The sequence below is a fragment of the Chamaea fasciata genome, unplaced genomic scaffold (assembly GCF_029207755.1).
Source record: "Chamaea fasciata isolate MVZ Bird 193981 ecotype frontalis unplaced genomic scaffold, bChaFas1.0.hap1 SCAF_7, whole genome shotgun sequence".
Taxonomy (NCBI): Eukaryota; Metazoa; Chordata; class Aves; order Passeriformes; family Sylviidae; genus Chamaea; species Chamaea fasciata.
The window spans coordinates 28,415,562-28,435,388 of record NW_027094092.1 but is presented as its reverse complement, the minus strand read 5'-3'; the positions used below and the strand labels follow the sequence as shown (position 1 = coordinate 28,435,388).

Here is a 19,827-nt window from a genome sequence, read left to right as displayed (position 1 = left end):
TCTAGCAATGAAAGTCATGCAGGTGATGAATGGATAGGTCTGAGACCATTCAGTTCCCACTCCATATATCTGCCTTCTCCTGAGTTAGATGGATGCATGCAAGAGGTAAACAGATTCATCAAACAAATAAGATCAGCAGCCCAGCCTGATATATTTCATCTTATGTGAAACTTCCATTTGCTCTATGAAGTACGAGTTCAGTAGCATTTATATAATTCATTTTACTGTGCTTCCCTTTAACACAGCAATAATCTTGTTTAGCCTCTCTTACTGGAAGATATCACAAAGGGATACAATCCCCAAAATAATATAAAACTGGGCATCATGACCGAAGGACTGCTTGCATGACTGGGAGATCTCAGGAGGGGTTAGTGTCACCAGATGGAGTTCATAAACCAATTTCTCTTCGCACGCTTCCTATCAGAGATAGATGAGAAGTAGCTCGTATTCTCTTTGGAGCCAGAACTCTTTTCTGGCTCCTATTTACAAAGTGTCTTTGTGAAATATGATGGAATCCCAGTTCATGGCTGAGGCTCATAGTTGATATCACAAATGAATCATTAACAGCAGGACAAGGCAAACACCAGCATATTGTAGGCAGGAGAGTATTACCTCCTTCCACAGGAGAACACTGAGAAAACTTCACAAGCAAACAGGACATATTTGCTCATGCACCACACATACAAATGTAAATACACTCTGTATGTGTACCACAAAGCCTTAGAGAACAGCAGTGTTTTAACCCTCTGTTTTCCATCAGGTGGCCAGCTGGCAATAAGCAAACATTCCCAAGACTGTGCACAAAGCCATCAGTCTCCTTTCACACATGCTATTTTAGTAATCAAGCCTAGAAACAAGCCCAGTATTGCACCAAAGGTGCAGCACAGCAAATTGGTCCTTGGCAAAACTCCTTATAGGAACAATATTCTCCTAATCATCCTCTTCCAGAACATGGTGATTTACACAAGCGTGCTGCCGAATCCCTAGGAATGCCTTTGCTTTCTGTGGCAATAATTAGCTTGCTTCGAAGACAGCGTTCTTCAGCAAGTAAACTATAGAAGATGCAATTTTTTTTAACTCTCAGCTTACTTTCTGCTACAAAGTGCATTTGTATGTGATGAGCAACCAGAGTAAACACACAGCTTGGTTTGCTACCTTGCAGCAGCTATGTCCAGGTAACCAAGTCTGAAAACAGTGCTGGATAGAGAAAAACTAACCAGCAATGCACCTTTTTCCCCCTCTCTTTATTAAAAAAGACCACCTAGTGTGACATGAGCTTCATCTCTAATTTGTGTAATTGTGTAGCCATGGTTTCTACCTCACTTGAACACTAATACCATGGGGTTTGTGCACCCGTGTTTGCAAATACCTTCTTTGCTTTCCCTTCCAACTCAGTCCTAGCAAGGCACATACTCCTCATCTGTTTGATCAGATGGCACTACAGAACGGATGTGAGCAAGATCAGCCTGGTGCTGAATTGCTGTGCTGCTGCCAGTCCTAAAGAAAAACACTCATGAGAGAAAGAATGCCAGCTAGGTTCAGAAGAGAGATGGGATGGAGAATAACATGATTCACATCACAAGTGAGCCTTGGGAAGATGGTTGAAGTAAACAGGAATCAGTCTTGAGTTTTAAAGCCTTAAGAACAGCCAAGATTTTGGAAGCATTCAGATGCCCTGTTTCTTCAGCATGTGGAACTGCTTGGCATTGTGGCACTCAAATTTTAGTTCAAGTGCAGTCACAATAAAGATTTAGACATCATGAACACACAAACTATGGGTGGGAGAGCCCAAGTGTCTAACAGAGAGCATTGCAGACAGCACTTTCACTGATCATTCCTCACTCAAATTGTCTCAGGACCCTCTCCTTTCAAGAGCAGATGAAGACATTTTCACTTTTAGCTTCTAGACACACCTAAAAAAACCCAGAAGAATAGCCTCTCCAGTAACGTTTATTTCTTCAATCCTTCCTCCAACAGGTCAGAAGAGAAGTCTTTAGGGCCAAGTGATAGCAAAGCTGTAAAAGGAGAACTCAAACCTGACACCCACTCTTGCAGAAAAAATAAATTCAATCTTTCCATCAGAGTTTTCTTGCTTCCACCAAAATAAAACTGGTGAGATTCCCATGCTGGAACCTCCCACTTTTATTTTTGTAAAAGTAGGAAGACTGAGGAAATCAGAAGAGAACTTAGCTTTTCACCAGTAGATAAGACATCTACAAGCTACCAGCAAGGGCTGTTAATACAGAAGGTTACATTTGCTCAGGAAAACTGAATGGAAGAAAGAGCCATAGAGGCCAAGTAAAGAAGCAGAGCTCAAGTTCAGAGAAGCCCCAAAGCTAAATTCCTGTGAATGTGTTAGAAGGAAATGTCATATGCTTGTGCTGCTCCATCTCCCAACGGTGGCCACAAGCAGGCATTGAGGGAATAATAATAATAATGAAATAAGGAAATTGGATTAGATGGATCCTTGGTCTGAAACAGTCTGGCCTTTCTTATGTTTGGGTGTTGTCTCTGTGAATAAGAATAAAAACATGGAAAGGAAACCTTGGAAATACAAGGGGGGGAAGGTGTTTCAAAGATGAGCTTTTACCTCTCTGAAAGACTGGGCAAGCCTTATGAACCTGTGGAAGAGAATCTGTCTCACGCTTTGAACGTCAGAAAACAATTTAAACAAAGGTTTTGAGATTACACTGTAATTGCCCAATTAGCTCTTGCGTGCAAAAGGGATTCTCTTCTATTTATTCATATCCAGCAGGGCAGAAATCCAAAGCTTTCTGCCCACTGTGGATTTGCTCTTCCAATTCATTAGGATTAATTTCTTCACCACCCACACAATTCTCTGAATCTCTTCCTCCCCTCCTGCCCCACTGCCACCTGTCAAAGTTATAAAGATGATTGGTGCTCCTTAAAAGCAGCATGGAACAACTTTATCTATCTATTTACTGGCAGCTGCTTTCTCCCCCCCCCCCCCCCCCCCCCGGTCCTTTGCTAGACTAGTTCTTTCCAAAACCCTGCAGTCTGTCAAGCTGTCCCCAGAGCACATATGTGCATGCAGTGTTTAACCACATCACCTCCTGTAACCCCAGTGTTCTTATCCCCACCCCCCCAAATCCTAGGTAGCATTTTATTTTGTCAAGTACCAAGTTAAACAAGAATAGTTTCAAATTTATTGGCCATCAAATAAATTGATATCCTGTAAAAACAGGTCAGCATAAAGATTTCAGGCTTGTCTAGAGCAATTGTTTTTATTTCTAAAGCAGGGGATAAATTTTGGTGGATTAACATGAATGTAATCCTGTTGTCAAGTCATTGGGCAGAACTAGGACTGCCAGTTTACCTCCTCCCATCTCAGTCCAAAGCTTATGCAGAGTAATGGGGAAAAAGGGGGGGCATTAATTGTTCATTCTCTGGCTCATTTATCCCTGTTTACTGAGTGACACCTTTTCAGAAAGGCTCTTGAATTGTATTACCAGAGATGCCCTGTAAATTAATTGGTTTGGAAAGAACCATCTCTGATCCTGTTGGTGTCACAGTACGACATGAAATCCTAGGAGTTTTCTTTCAAACAGGAAATCACAATAACAACAGAGGGCCTGCACTTTCATTTTGGAAAGACCGAGTGCTGGAAGAGTGCTTCTGACCTACAGTTCCCTTCAGTGCTGGAAGCTATCTGAACTCCATCAAAGGAGAGCACAGGTAAACTGGGAAGCTTCAATAAAACACTTCGTTTTGAAATATCTATCACAGTCCTTAAAAAGAAATCAGACCATTTTCAGCAGCCACAGCTGGAGAAGAGTAAGAAAAGTCTCACAATCCTAACTCCACATCAAAACCCAAAGGACTGCACAATAAATTACCTAATCACAGAGTCACAGAATATCTCAAATTGGAGGGAACCCATAAGGATCATTAAGTCCAACTCCTTGCTTCTCCCAGGACTATCTAAAACTAAACTATAATGACTAAAAATGTTGTCCAGACGCTCCTTGAGCCATATGAGGCTGGTGCTGTGACCAGTTCCCTGAGGAGCATGTTCCAGTGGCCAATCACCCTCCCAGTGAAAACCTTTTTCCTAATGTCCAGTCTGAACTTCCCCTGACACAGCTTCATTCCGTTCCTCACGTCCTATCATCAGACAAGTCAGCCTCTCTGGAAGCCAGTGCCCCAGCTGCAGATTGGGAATAACAGCCTTTTCCTTCTCCAGGGAAATAATGGCAAGTACACTAGAGAAGACTGAGAAAGGCTCATGCCCTGGAGTGGAAAAGGCTAAGAAGTTCCCTTGGGCATCCTGTTCCAGCCCCTGCAACAGCAACAAAGTGTGGAGCTACATTTGCTTTAAATTGTCAAGTACCATCGGCAAGGTCCAGAGCACAGAGCTGCTCAGGGAGAGCTAATGTCTCCTGTCACGAAGCACAGCACACAGCCCCCTCATGCTGCATTGTTTTCTTACCCACTTCTGCGTCTTCCATCCCCTGAACAACATCCACCACGCTGCAACTTGCGTGTTTGCAGTTCACACGCCATCATCTTGAGTTGCCTGGGCTTTCCTGACAGAACTAAATGTATAGCAAATTGAGCTCTATCTTTCCCTCCCCCTTACTTCACTCTCCCTTTGCTTTTGTACATGCTGAAGTAAAAAGCTTCCTCTGACTCAGATTTCAGCTGTCACAGATTTCAGCAGTTTTCTCCTAGGAAGTCTGGATGCTAATGACAGAAATAGCAGCCGTCTCTAAATACTTCATCTGCTGTCTGTGGTCAAAGGGCAGTAAAGGCCAAGGCCAGGAGCAGATGTGGTGGGTGACTGCTTCAGAAAATCCCCACCCTCACCAGGCAAGCTCTGGTGAGAAGGGATTGGGACCACCACTCCCTGATTGACAGGAAGGCCAGAGACAGTTGCCAGGGCAAGCAGGAGGGATGGAGCAAGAGGGCATGTGCTCACCAGACACAGGTCAGGCAGCCAACAGGATGCAGGGCTGCTGCCCCTCAGCCCACCACCCAGAAACTCTGCTGCTGCCTCCCATTCCTGTGGGAATCATGTCCACCCAGGCAGCTACATTCCAGGTGCCAAAAAGCAGTCAGAGTTTTAAACACCCAAGCATCCCATAAATAAAGCATCTTGCTGGTGAGATGACTCAAGGCAAAGAGATTGAAATGGCTTTCTAGAAATGCAATTGAGATGGGAACTAGGACTAGAGCTTGGGTTTTTCCCCTTTCTCAACATCCAGTGCTTGATTCAAATGAAGGTTTGGTTGTTCTCGGCCGGAGACCAAGGACATGCTTTGTTGGCAGCATGACACAATCTGTTTAGAGCTTTTTGATCCCCACGTGTTCAAAGCACTTGTACTTTGCACAAAACATTGTGGTGTCACTGAACACAATGTTATGTTTGAACTGAAAGAAGGAAAAAAATCTCTAGCTATTACTACATGTAAGTAAGGATTGGTCTTCTACATAGTATCTTAGAAAAGAATGAAGAAAGAGTGAGTTTGACCCTTGCTGTGCTAATTATTGATAGTCTACCATCCATTTACTCAGATAAAAATCATCCCATCAGATCCCCTATAATTTTTATCACTCTGCATGAAGACATTCTGGGATAGAAGGAAGGGCAGAGGGGAACACAGAGGTACCTGAGGACCTAATCATGTCCTAGGGATCCTAAAGAGCACAATTTAAGCCATGTGTATCATCCTGTCTTAATGGGTTTACTTACCTGCAATACCCAAGGCTTCTCACAGTAGGATTTTAAATGGTAGCAGGAAAGTGCAATATTGCCTCAACCAGAAATAAAGTGCCAATGCCATTCCATTTCCACTAGAATTGTCCCAGCTAGAAGGAGTTCTTGTGTCAGGTTCTTGTGTCTGAATATTCCCAATAGTAAGAAGTGCTTTGAGACAAGTTCAGTGATTTTCTTCTTTCATGCCTACTCTTTGGTCTGTCTCTTCTCAGTCTCTCTTTTAGAATAGCACAGAAGCTGAATCAGAGCACAGGTAAGTCCTAGAGCTCCATACAACCTCAAGTGTCTCTCTGATTCTAAGCAATGGCAAGCAGCAGCATTTCATAGAGAGGCAAAACAGCCAACCAACAGTCCCAGAAAATGAGTTGTGCCACCCAGGATTGAATAGCCCAGCAGGTATCTTTCAGGGAGCTAAATATTGAGGTATGTTCCTCGTAGGTAGGTGTTCATAATGGGCACTATACCTGTAGCTGCAGTAGCATTACAGTTCTCATCACATGCCATGGTACAGCACCAGTTCTGTTACCAGACCCAGGAAACAAGCTTAACTTTCTCTTGTATTTCCTGCTTTGCACATTCATTGCCCCTGCTAGTACCAGGTCATCTGGTGTGGGCTCAGATGAGGTAACTATCACTTCTGGGTGCTTAAGTTCTTTGAGAGAACAACAGCTTTACAAAAATGAGTGACAGGACACTAAAACTTTCTGACTCGACTGATAAAACAGTTCTCCATGCTTCATGGGCAGTTCAGATGGTTGACACGGGGGATATTGTGATGATTAATAATTAACTGCTGGAGAGACTGAGAGCTCAAGGACAGATGCTTCCCATCTGCAATCTCCTGGAGCTGAGGCTGCACTTTTCAGGAGGGAGGGAGGGGAACTGGTAGGGTGAAAAGGTGACAAGGTTGGTGTGCCCCTGGAAGTCAGCAGCCTTTTCAAGGTACTTTGCTTGTATCTCCCAACACAGAAGAAGGTATTATCCTGCACTTCTCCAGGTGGCTTTCACTATTCCAGGCACTGGGGTGCCCGGGCAGCAATGATCCCTGCCAGTTCCTGGTGTCAGCTCACCTAAATGAGATGCATCATTAGAAGCTGCATTCATGTATTTAATAGGCTTGAACATCAGCTTTAATGAGATACCTCTGAAATCTCAGGAGAGGTAACAGACAGTTTGAAATATGCTTCGAAGTCCTCTGGGTATGAAAAGTAAAATCCAAGTTCAGAGGTACCAAGTACAGGGTTTTTAAGTACCTGATGTGTTAGAGACTATTAAATTGTTCTTTACACTAGTTTTAGAAGTTCATCTGCATAAATTTCTTTGATCCACGAATAGTTTTAACCGCATTAAAATTAGTCAGAACAGCAGCTGTAATAGGCACCGAACTGCATATCTCAGAGTAATTACACATTACAAAGGGAATCCTTGAAGCATTTCAATAACATGCCATATTACAAACAGCACTTGAAAAGCCACAGATGGACGTGTGAGCCTCCTAGCATAACTTTAGTGCAGAGATGGATTTGGATGGTAGGACGTCACTTTTACTACAGCTTGCTTTCTGCTTCCTTGCCTTTCTCTCAAGAGTAGAGGGTGCTTCAGAGAGCATTGAAGAAGTTTTAGTTGATCCTGTGCAGTTAAAAACTGAAAAAGAGATGTGTAAGGAATCTCTTTCTCCCCATGCCCATTCTCTTTTACCTCCCAATTCAGCTCTCTGGTGACATGTTCCTTCCTATTAGCTCTGCCTGAAGAAAAGGGACAGAAGAGTACACACTCAGCAGTCAGGGGGATGTACAACCAATCTAATTAACACGGTGCTGGGATGAACTCCTGTCTGTCCTCCCTTGCCCCCCCAGGGGTGTCCTGCCTGTTTGCCGAGGCCTCTGGCTACCATGATGCAGAGCGTCTCCTGCCAGCAGCACTCTGCCCAGGGGAGGAGACAGAATTTGACCCAGACAATAAAAACAACTGAAATTTTTGTGGATCCATGTGTCTTGCATTTTTTTCATCCTTACAGAGGCTTTTGCTCAGCAGAAGTCACAGCTCTTGATTATATTATGAGACACATAAGGGAAGAAAAAGGATTTATAGTATTTCCTTTCCTCTAGTCCCAAGAACACCTGAGCTTAAACTGGACCCATTTCATTTCCCCCTCTTTCTTCTTGGCATACACTGGAATTTATCCGTTCTGTTTCAATTCAGTACAACCTATTCTTCAGTGCCCTGTCCCCCAGTATTCTTGCAGTAGCCAGCACACAAGGCACAGTGCTCCAGCAGTAGAAAATAGGTCTATTCCACATCCCAAAGAACTGCCAAAGAGAAGATAGCCAGCTGTCTTGGATAACGAGCAACCATAAAAATTAGAGTGAATAAAAGTACAGCAAATGGCACTGCAATCAAGAACAATGAATGTTAGAGCTGGAGACAGATGGTGGGTGGATTTCAGCTTGGGACATGCATTTTTAACTCTGGCCTCCACAGATTTGGAAATCTTCAGCATTGCCTTCCCCTCTTTCCACAATGTCTCCAGCACAGAGTTGCTCTAAAGATGTAATAGCCCTTGAATTCTTGGTGCTGGGACAGACTCAGAAAAAAAGCTCCACAAGTAACTGAATCTTCAGGCTAGGTAGATAGGTAAGGAAGAAAGGGCAGAAAATATCCTCTCAGTGCAACAAAGCCTGACATCTGTCTAAAAATGCCCTGATTGAAAACAAACCAGTAGGAGGAGGGAAGAGCAAGGTTGACCTCTTAATTCCCAGGAGGAGCAAATGCTTTCTGCTTTCACCTAACAACCAGGAGCCCAGATACTTGTCCAGGAGGGTACAAACCAAGTTTCTAACAACCTCGGCCTGCCAGAAGGAATTTGACGCTCCACGTGCCTCAGGGAGAAGCAGCCTGGTCGCCCTATCATAGTGTATCTGGAGTCCCGCTTTCTCATTCCTTTATGATGAAACAGTTTTAGAATTGTATAAAGTAGAGAATAATTTCCTTTCGTATAAAATACATGCTCAGTGGGCCATAGAAACAGGTGTGATTAGCATTATAGCTTGGCTCCAGCCTGGACAATCTTCTGGAACAGCTCGGATTCAGTGGAAATATTCACTCTTCTGCTAAGTGAGCATTTCAAACGATACAGAAATATTTTCACACAACAGACCCAGAACAGGCAAATCCAGAGTTTCCTGCTGTCTGTTTCTCTGGCAGATCTGTGGGAAGGAGCAGTTGTGTTTGAGTCCCCCAGGGATTTTAACCTGGTCTCTGTCACCCCAAATGCATCAGCACACTAAATGGTAGAAGCCAAATGCAGAACTAGTACTGTTGCTGCCCCACCACAAAAGCAGCACTTAGGATGGAACATCTGGGTATGTCATACCACCTCAGATGCCTCAAAATAGTCAAGACATCTCTTCAAAGTTGATAGCTATGAAGGAGGATCAAGGAGGGAAAATACCCCAACCTTTCCTGAGAGAAATCCAGAGGTCAGCCAAGTACCCTAAAATACCCGTTTATATCAATGCTTTGCTAGTAGAGCCTTTTGTTTTCTACATAAGTGATTTGCTAAGAAAGCACTCAAGCCCTGCCTGAAAATACCCACAAACTAGGCTGCTTCTTATGCAACTAGAGCAGATAGCTGAGCCTCTTGCCCCAGGTGCTGCCCAAGAGTAGAGGCTAATGACAGAGGTAATGACTTACAAATTAATCCCATGGTTAACCTCTTGCTCCTCTCTTTTTGTCAGTTCTCCCATTCACCAAACTAGTCCAGAGTTGGGGGAGATGACAAATACAGGGCAATTGTAAAATCATCAGCTCCAAGCAATCCCAAACAGAACAAGACACACAGATGAGCCAAGGACAGATGTCTAGGAGAACATTGTTTACCTAGAGAAAGCTAACCCATAGCAAAGCCTGTAATTCACTCTGGAAGGCTGCACTGGGCTCCTCATACACTCTAATCCCCAAGGCAGCAATCAGCATCTAGGAAGCTTATTTTCTTGCATCAGGATCCAGTATAAGTCACTCACTAGCAGATATTGAAGAGAACAGCAAAGGGGTTGATAGTTCCTTGTGGGTTTAAATATGACCATATGGAAAGCAAAGTAACAATTCCATGGCTGAAGGTTCAGCAAACCATGTAATCAACAGAGCTTACGCTGTGCCAGGTCCTCCCTTTCCCAGAGATGTGGATCTATCAGGAGTCACATGGCATTCAACTCGTGTTGACACACATAGTGAAGGCACTAAACAGGTTGAAATGCTTTCAGCATTTCCAGCATCAGACACTTGCTTCTATAGATCAGCATTCTTACCTATCAGAGATCATTTATTTCTCCCAGATTTTCTTCTTCCCTTATCATTACTTTTCCAGACACCTTAAGATTAATTGTATAAAAATTAAGTTACCAATTAAAATGATTTTCCAATCTTAGGATGCAGCTTCATATTTTCCTCTAAGATAAGTCTCACAGATTCACTGAGATGGATAGATGGATGGATAGATGGATAGATGGATGGATGGATGGAGATAGATAGATAGATAGATAGAGCTCTGAAGTGAGGAGGCACCTGCTTTCTCTGCTCTGGATCTTTCACACTCAAAAATATCCAGTGTTTACCGAGAATGGTAGCAAATATTTTTTTCTTTCCTAACAGTTTGAGTCCACTTGTTAGAGAAAGAAACATTAGACTAGTGAATTTTGGTTTTTTTTCTTCCCCAGCAGAAATATGGATTTTTTTGTATTGATTGATCTCTGCCTCCCTCCCCAGCTTCAGCTACATCATCTTGGCATAATGACAGGAACAAGAGTGACTGAAACAAACAGAGAATTAGAAATAAGGGCAACTCAGGTCACTAACATAGCTTTCAGCCCTAAGACACCCATTTAAATTCAGTTCATTCCACTAATGCATAACTATATACCTGCCGATCACCACACTTAGAAATGGATCTGACAGCTGTTCCAACTTAGTAGCTCGCTAATGCTCAGCTCTCCCCTATAGAAGCTCCCACTGCATGTATAACTTAGTCCCTGTGGGCTGCCTGAGTAGAGAGCTGGATGACCAGCTGAGCCATGACACCAGGGCAGCTAAACCTATACACTAGGGATGAGGTACAAAAGCCAGAAGGGTCTGCTTTGCTACTGCTTGCATAAATTTATTTGTTAGGAGAATGGCAGTCTCCAGTACTGTCAACACATCAGCTTTCATCAATAGGAAAAAAGGGTTTGTTTGGTTTGGGGGCTTCTTTGTTTGTTTTAAGGAATAGCTAAGTAAAATTAGGATCTTTGACAGGCTAGTGAGCCAGAAGCTAAATCCTGCTGACAGAAGTGTCATGTTCTAAAAGGAGTCTGCCTTTCTGTAAGGGAAAAGCCCAAAAAGCACCAGAAAAAAATCATTGGAAACCAACTTCCATATGGTTTCAAGAGGAAACAATCATTTCTCTCAGAGCTGCTCAGAGCCAGGCCAGGGGATTGTGACTTTGCCAGTAGACAGGGTTAAAGAACAGCTTGCAGTAACAGCAAAAGTAACTCTGAATCTTCCTTATCTCTGGGTTAGAGTTCACCTTACTTTGAGCCCCTGGGCTTACACCTGAAACCCTGCACAGGGTCAGACTGTCACCTGCAGGAACCAACTCAAGAGCACTCAAGTGGGAACTGTAGGCTAATGACAGGATCTGTGAGGCTTTGCTCCAGAAGCAGAGTTCACACATTTTTTAACACTGTTTTCAGCTTTCCTAGGTTCTCCTTAGGTTTCTTACATTTGCTGATGTAAAGGAGAGCATGCTGTGGAGCAGTTTTCCTAAGGCAGGCAGGACTAGCAGAAGTGACAACTCCCATGTTGCCCTGGATGAGTCAGTTCAAGTCAGTCCACTGGGCAACTGAGCACTGGTTCAGTGAGCTTGCTGATGGGATAAATGCCAATAAATGGCTGGAGAGAGCAATGCCCTGTGTACAGTCAAGAGACAGCTCCTTAGACACTTCATGAATAAGCATACAGTAACCAGTGACAGGGCTGCAGTGCTGGAGAAGATCTGCAGTAACATGGACAGGTAGCAGGCTTGTCACCCTGACAACATCCAAACAGACTGTTCCCCTGATGGACAACACATCTCCAGGCTGTTGCTAAGACAACAAAAATTTACTGATGCATAAATGGGCATCCTTCATTGCTGAACTTATTAACTTGGGGCATGCCACTTACTCTTTATCTTCTTAATTGATTTAAATCAGATGACATGTTTGGATTCCTTCTTCTTGAAGGAAAGGACTCAGCTGCAACTCAGCTGCAATAGGGTTTTTTTAATCCTTTCTTCCTCCAATTGATTTCCTCTCTCCAAAGACACAAGAGAGGAGGGATGTCTAGTTGCATTTCGTCATCCTCTCACAGGCTTGAAGCAGGTACTGACTACAACACAGTGCTCAGCATCAAACCAAACTGCTTTTCTTGCCCCTCTGCTCCTGCATTCAAGCAGGGCAAGAGAGCAATCCCACTCTATTGCCCTACCTGAGGTCAGCTTCTTGTCACTCAAATGAAATTGATGCAGTCTAGGAGGAAAAGAAAAGCAGAAACAAAGCCTAGTTTTCCTCACCTGCACACACTGTCAGGCAGCTCAGCCTGATTTATTTGAAACCTCTAATGTACTGCCATCAAATTTGCCATTACACCTTTTTTAAAAAAAAAAATTGATTCTTTTTCTTTAAGTCAAGAGCATTTGCACTGGCAATTGTTGTATTCAAGAAAACTGAAGCAGTCTGGACACACCTCTCATATCTTGGGCTCAGGACTCTGCTGTTATCCAGTGAGAGCAGATTTTTCTGCTCTCCTCTCTCATTCTCAGCAGTGGTCTATTTAGGCTCTCTGACCTTTAACCAAGAGTCTTCCCAGAGAGTTTTTGGGCCCATAACAGAAAGTATCAGTATGACACAAGAGTAATTATAAATGCTGAACCTATTATGCAGCATATGCATAGTTGAATAATCTAAATACAGTCCTACTAAACAAACAAACAAACAAACCCAACCAAACCAAACCAAAAACCAGCACAGAAGGCAAACTCAAAGCATCCAGGAAGACGCATAAAACTAGCACCTGAGAGCTGTCTGATCCCTCACATTACCACCTTTGAGCAGCACTTTTACTCCTAGAAAAAAAGGGCATTTAGCACTCCTGTGGGATAGGTTACAGCACTGTGGGGAACTCATTTCCAGACACCAGGCCCCTGTTAGCTCACCATTCTGCTTTATTATCCAGTACTCTGTGCTTGATATGGTATGAAGACAGAAGAATGAATAAGAATCTGGATAAATAAAGAGTCAGTGATAAAGTAACATGTTAAATACAAAATCTTTCCCTTTTCCTTCAGGAATTTTAGGATTTATCTTTGAGCTTACCTCCACAACAAGCCTGTGAAGAAGATATAAACATCCCAGATTTTCTCTAGCCAGTTCTTATTCTTAGAAGAGGGAATTCTTATGAGTTTTGTGACTGATCACAGAACAAATAAGATTATGGTACACCTACCATGGCCTTCCAAGAACATGGCAAACTTTTGAATGAACAGTGTGTTTTGGAGAACTGAAATGATTCAGATTTAACTTATAATTCTGGCCAGAGATAGCTTGCAAATATTTGAAGGAAAATCAAAGCATTTAATTTAATATATATATTAGGAAATGCCAAGGAGTTGCCAGAATTTAATTAAAATCTCCCAAAGGCAATCGTCTGCTTTCTGCTCTCTATTTGTTAAATACATTCAGTGTAGTCAACATATGAAGGAGGAAAAAAAAGAAAAAATCCAAGTGACTGTCCATTACTTAATCTTTCATGACCACAAGTTCTACTATTGGCTTAGAGCAACTGTTCAGCTCATCACATCAAGATATTTCACAGCTATCAACTTACTTGACAAAAAATTCCCCTTTCTCTCCACGTGTCTTCCTGGAATACCAAATAGACTCAGGTGAGGCTGTGCTTCTCCACACACAGCAGCTCACAAACAACTAACAAGCAGCACAGAGATGGGGCCACCACCTGCACCGGGATTTTTCACTTTTCTGACTCAACAAGCTAAGAGCATCTGAGACTTTCACCTACAGTAGGCACAAACGTGTTCACATTCTTCTGAGTAACTAGACTTGTTCTTTCCTCCAGAGATAATGACATGCTCCATGATCTAGTCAATGCTTTAAAACAATCACTTCACAGAATGAAGTGCTTTGCTTGCAATCCTGTTTCTACAATAGACTCAAAGGCTCCTTATGTACTGAAGACAGAGGCACAAAGCATCTGTCTTCCTTCAGTCCATCTATGTTGACCTGAACATTATTTCCCTCTCCAGAGGGAATGACAAGTAATGTCAGTGGAATCAATGGAATAACTGTGGGACAAGGCTGAGTAAGAGAGCCCCTCTCTCATTCAAACAGACCCTACATCACTGCTACCTGCCTCTCTGCTGACCAGGGCTCTCATTCTCTTCTGCAGCACATCTCAAGGACTTATTTTCCCCAGCAGAAGGAGTAAGCAAAAATGCCAGTAGATCAAAACAACAGTTTTGTATGTTATCAACTGCAAAGACAGGGGAAATTCAGGATAACCTCAGCTGTAATTAAAGGGAGACAACAGTGATATGAATATTTTTGCCTCTAATATGATAGCATGAATGTGCTATGCAATAAGCTGAAAATATGAGAGCCCCCAAACTTGACTCTCTGCCAAGCAAACTATTTTTAATGGAATATGTTTAGCTTGTTAAAGATTTAAACCCAGGAAATAATTGCAGTTACTCTTCTGCCTGATTGAAGTCGGCAACATTTATTAATGTATAGTGACTAAATAAACTATTCCAAAGTAAGCCACAAAGACTGAAAGTGATGAAGGAACAGGATAATATCCTGACTAAATAAATTCAACCCTGTGCCTGCGATCTAAGTAAGATCTGTTCCATGATAAACAGCTTACTGAGGTAGACTGGAGGGAAGAGAGCTGCAAGTTATGAAAGGGAATTTGATTAGTCCCTCTGAAGGTAAAGTGGTAACTGATCAATCTGAGAAAACTCTTGTCACTGATTTTATAGACCTAGTTATTTCCTGCAGGTCTCCAACCAGCAGTTGGTTTAGATTAAGTCCATGCAAGAGCTGAATTCAGACTGGCAAAGAGATTCGTCAGGGATCAAACTCATGATCCATGTTGTTATTCTGTGTTCACACTTACACATTAAATCAGAGTTCAGTATCCTGAATATCTACTCTGTCCTAATTGAGCCGCAAAGTCTACCTACCCTGTCTGTTTTGCAAGTGTCCAGGTGTGTACAGGCTCTTTGGCAAGAGATACAATATAACCACCCTGTGTGCTGGGGGTGAAGAAAGGTTGCTTTTGATGACAATATTCTGAACACTTGGAATACCCAGTGATTTTTGCTCCATAATTTTATGCTGAAGAAAACAAGCCTACAAATAGATCTACCTGCTTAAGCAATTTGTGCAAAACACCTCATTAAACAGAAGCACTTTTTTCCCTAAAGAAGCCTGCTACATATCCAATGGGTAAAAGGATAAATGGCTATAATCTTTGAATACACAAGACTACACAGAGTGGGTATTTCATAGCTGCACAAAGCCCATAATTGAACTTCTGCCCTAGGGATAAGTTTTCCTGCAGTGTAAGTGCTTCCAGTTGCCATTTGGGGGTCATGTTCTTTGTCAGGAAAGCAGAGCTTTACATCCAGTTAATTGTTGTTCCCAGCTGTCTTTTTTTGTTGTTGTTGGGTATTTTTCCACTGAGGCTAGTTTTCCAACAGTCATTCAAGCAAATGTGCTCATTTCCCAGTTCCCCCGCAATTCCCCACCACAGTGTAACAAAGTGCAGATTTTGCATGGCTACATTCCAGGCTTCGTGGTGTTAAAATCATAGCAGCAATGAAAAAGTATGTAGCCTCAATAGTCACAATGTAGGACTTGAGCTACAGGTGACTCAGTGGTAGTCAAACAGATGCTGTATGAAAATAGAATGGTTTCTATGTACAGACTGATTAACCCATGGAGTTAGTACTTACACAGGAAGATTTCCATGGTTTGCTAAGCAGTAAAAACTACTCAGTCTGAAGTAAACTGATGACCTCAACTCTGTTCACTATGTCTAGGCGCCCATCTGAGAACACAGCGACCATGAACAGCAAGCTCCTTCTGCCTTAATTATTTAAAGCTTCATCTTTCATGTCAATCAATCAAACATAAAAAGGTAAAGACCTCATCCATCCAGTATTTGGATCTCTTCAGCTCAGTGGTGAAACATTCACTGATTTGTTATGGATCAGCAGTGGCTGAGAGAGGAAAGCATAGGCCATAGTCTGCTGCAGAACAAACTAAAAGAAAATGCAAGGAAGTCAGTGGATATTGTAAAAGGACAACACAACTCCTTTATTTTCCTCAAAGGATTAATGATAAACTCTTGCATGCGCATTTGCAATATGAGTCCCTTGTTATCAGGCTAGCTACAACCTATTTGGGTTACCAAACTTGTTGGTTGAAGAACATCTTGGGGGAGTTCACAGTTTAGGCTGCTAAGCAACTGACCAATAAACACTCAAGACCAAAGTCTTGGGAAGGATCTTACACCAACTTGCTCAATTTTACCAACAATATCTCTGGAAGAGGCAACTTCAGTCCAGTGTACTTGTGTTTTTTGGACTCCTCACCAATGCAGATAGAGTCCTACCTAAATAATCCTTACCACTCACTCTTCCCTCAGAAAACAACCCACCTGTTTTAGTTCACAGAAGATCCCTTGATCCTTGTGATAAAAAGACATTTGATTTTTACAGCAACCCACTTCTAATCTCTTGGGTGTCTGTTCTCTGGATTTCCCAAACAGGGAAGCCCACACTATTCTGTGGGCTTCCTGGTAAAAGTTGCAACTGCCTGATGATAAAAAGCAAATGTATGGTGTAATCCTAAAGTTCTGGAACTGGATATTTAGAGCTCAGTCTGCACCTGGGCCTTGTAAGGTTGTGTTTTCCCCAGAAAGGTTCATTAAATTTGTGGAAGATCTGAAAATTTCTTTTTTTTAATCATTAGTTGGTAATCAAAAAACAAAGGTGAAATACATAATCATCAAAACACTCCTCATGTGAACATGCCTCTCCTAAGCTTACGTCAGACCAGCAACCAAATAGGCTCTGCCAAGTCACCTTTTCTTTGGGGGTTTGTGCCAAGATTTGGACCCTCTGATTTGCTAGCACAGAAAACACCCACTCACATTCCCCCTTGCAAGAAGAGGTCAACAAAAACCTCTTGCTACCCTGTAGACTTCCAGGAAATATTGCTGAGCAGCATGTGCCCATGCCCCTATCTATACTGAAACTTCACCAGACAATTTCTTACTCCTGTTGTTGCGATTAACCTTCAGAGAAAATTATTAACCACGATCTTACACATATGAGGAATTGATCCAGATTATTAGAAACTATGTCCTTAGTGCAACTCTACAGCTGTTTCTGCTCCTTAGGTGAAATCCTGACCCCCATCCCACAGCCTGATAATGCGTGTTCGCTCAAAATTAAAGGACAATTATCTCTAACACAGACAGAGGTGATCACATTTTCTTCCTTAAGTGGGGCACTGGAAATTAAAAAGTCTTCACCCCTTGCTGCTCCTGAAAAATCCTGCAGAAAATTTGGCCCAATACCTGTAATCTGGCCCAATATGCTAAACACTTTTAAAAAAAGAAAGAAAAAAAAAAAACAGGGTCAACATCATCTCTGACATGAGAGGACGATAGGCTTGGATGAGGAGTTTCAGGCAGGGAAGAAAGGGAGGGGGAGGGAATCAGCCTCTTTGGAGATCTGTGCTTGGCTCCTCTTGGTACAGTGCCTGCCCTCCAAGCATGAAGTCCCACCCAGCCCCACTGCCCCCCGGTCAGTACAGTTTCATACTCACCATGTCATAAACATTCAGAATCACTGGTTCATTTGCCATTGTTGATTGCAGTAGAGGCTGGATTAAAACCTTTCAGTCCCTGCCAGATGTATGTTGATGCCCCCAGGGTATGCTTTTACCCTGAGCCAGATAGAAGAAAATGCCTCATCCTACAGTTGCTGAAGGAAGGAGCATGGAGGGAGGAGGAAAGGAGGGAATTCTCGCGGTTGGGTGTGTGTGTAAAGTTGGTTGCAGGGAGGCAGGAAGGCCTGGGTTGGGTTTGCTGGTTGTATATGGTTTATTTTAGCCCTCCACGCCGTGACAAATCCAAGGTTTCTTTCTAACTCTGTAGTGCACCTCGGGGTCTGTAGACTCATACACCACTGTAAACAGGCACCGTCCAAGCTGTTAAATCCCGATCCAAAGAAGACAGATTCTGAGCCCAAATACAAGCCCTCTTCTGGCGCCCTGAGCAAGGTGGGTGGCAGCGCGTGCGGGGAGATTTCTCGGCAGAGCTGAGTGCCGCTACCGCAGCGGGCTGCCAGCAGTACGCAGGAACCCAGGGCACCAAGGCACGGAGCGGGGCTGGAGCGGGCGCCGAGCTCCCTCCCTCCCGCCGGCGGAGCCCGGAGGCACCCCGGGATCTGTCCGCGGAGCTGGAGCCGGTCCACCTGGAGCTGGGATCTGTCCGCGGTGCTGGAGCCGGGATCTGGCCACGGTGCTGGAGACGGTCCGTCGGAGCCGGGATCTGTCCGCGGTGCTGGGGTCGGTCCCGCTTAGGCACTCGGTTGAGGGTTCTCCGCCCCTGGCAGGACATGGTGAAAAGGCTGTGCCAAAGGGATTCCAGCGCGGGGCTCGGCTGTGGGAGGAAGAGGAGGAGGGGGCTGGCTGCCCCCGGGGCAGAGAGGGGATGCCGCAACCCCCATCCTGCCCACGACGTGCAGGCAGACCTGGCGTCGGCGCCGAAGTTAGAAGGCAGGTCTTCGCGGGAGATGACGCGGGATTAACAGGGCTGGGGCTGGAGGGAGGAAGATGCCGAGCAGGAGACGCTTCCAGGCAGGGCAGGGGGCCAGGGCTGGATACCCCAGCTCTCTGTGCCCTGCTCTCCGCAGGGCCAGTCCTTATTTCACGATAAGCTCGTCCTGAACCGGGCAGCTCCTACTGACTGACAGCCGAGGGAACCTACCCCGTCCTCTGCTGGCTGGATGCATCGCTGCATGGTACGCTGTGGGAGGGCGGGGAAGGGACCAAGCGACTGGGCAGGGCGAGTAGTTTCACTTCTGGCAGCAGCGGGGTCTGGAGTTTCTTCCTGGAGCTACTTTACACTCGTGTTAGGACCGTGAAGCTCTGCGATGTCTTGCCAGCAAGCACTCCCCTCTAACCTGGATGCGAGAATCAATTATAAAATGCACTGCGGTAAATTCATGGTCCTTTTGCTCCTCCTCTCTGTTTAAAGGGAGAGCAGTCTGTGATGGTGCTGGGAAAGAGTGCAGCTGGGAGAGGGACAAGGGAGTTCCTGCTCCCAGAGATTTGCAGTGGTGTGGAAAGTAGCACTCTGACCTTAAACGTTCATACACAACAGACTCCTGAAGCAGGAGGGGGGAAAAAAAAAAAAAAAAAAAAAAAAAAAAAAGCAGGGATGACCTCATCTGAGTTGGAGGCGTATCTGAGGCTGAGGCTCTCTGCCAGCTCACAGCCAACCAGATCTGAATGAAAATTGCAGGGAGCCCGTTACATCAGCAAAGCCCAGCATGCCTCAGCCCTGTCTTCAGCCACATGGGAATCATCCCGTCCAGAGAAGGGCTCACCTCCCTTTATCAGGAGTGCAAGGACAAGACCATAGAGCTGCAGCCTTGTAAAAGACATGTTAAACAGGAGAATTTCTAGTGAAGGTAGGCAGTAGGAAAAGGAAGTGAGTCCATGTCCTGCATAGCTAAGTGCCAGCCCAACAAAGTCAGACAAAATTTTTTTTCTCCAGACACTGCCAAAGGACATCCATAACTGCTTTGCCCTAGTATGCATTTTGAAAGTGCAAAGCCACAGCTCAGGCTTGGGTATGATGCCACTCAACGTGGCAGGGATCCCAATGCAGTAATTTCATCTGGACTTGTCATTCCATGGGTGGGCTGGAATATTTCACACACATGGTGCAGGGACTTCACCAGCACCCTGACTTCCCCC

The 19,827-nt window shown here is 44.1% G+C and overlaps 1 protein-coding gene across 1 annotated transcript in view; it reads right to left on the bottom strand.

Annotated features, from left to right (window-relative positions):
- LOC136292457 (deubiquitinase DESI2-like) overlaps positions 1 to 18,337 on the bottom strand; it is a 54,444-nt gene extending 36,107 nt beyond the window's left edge. Inside the window, exon 1 of the mRNA XM_066188193.1 lies at positions 17,668 to 18,337. Coding sequence (XP_066044290.1) covers positions 17,668 to 17,706 — 39 coding nt within the window. The 5' untranslated portion in view covers positions 17,707 to 18,337. The remainder of the gene's footprint in view (positions 1 to 17,667) is intronic.
- Between the last annotated feature and the right edge of the window lie 1,490 nt (positions 18,338 to 19,827).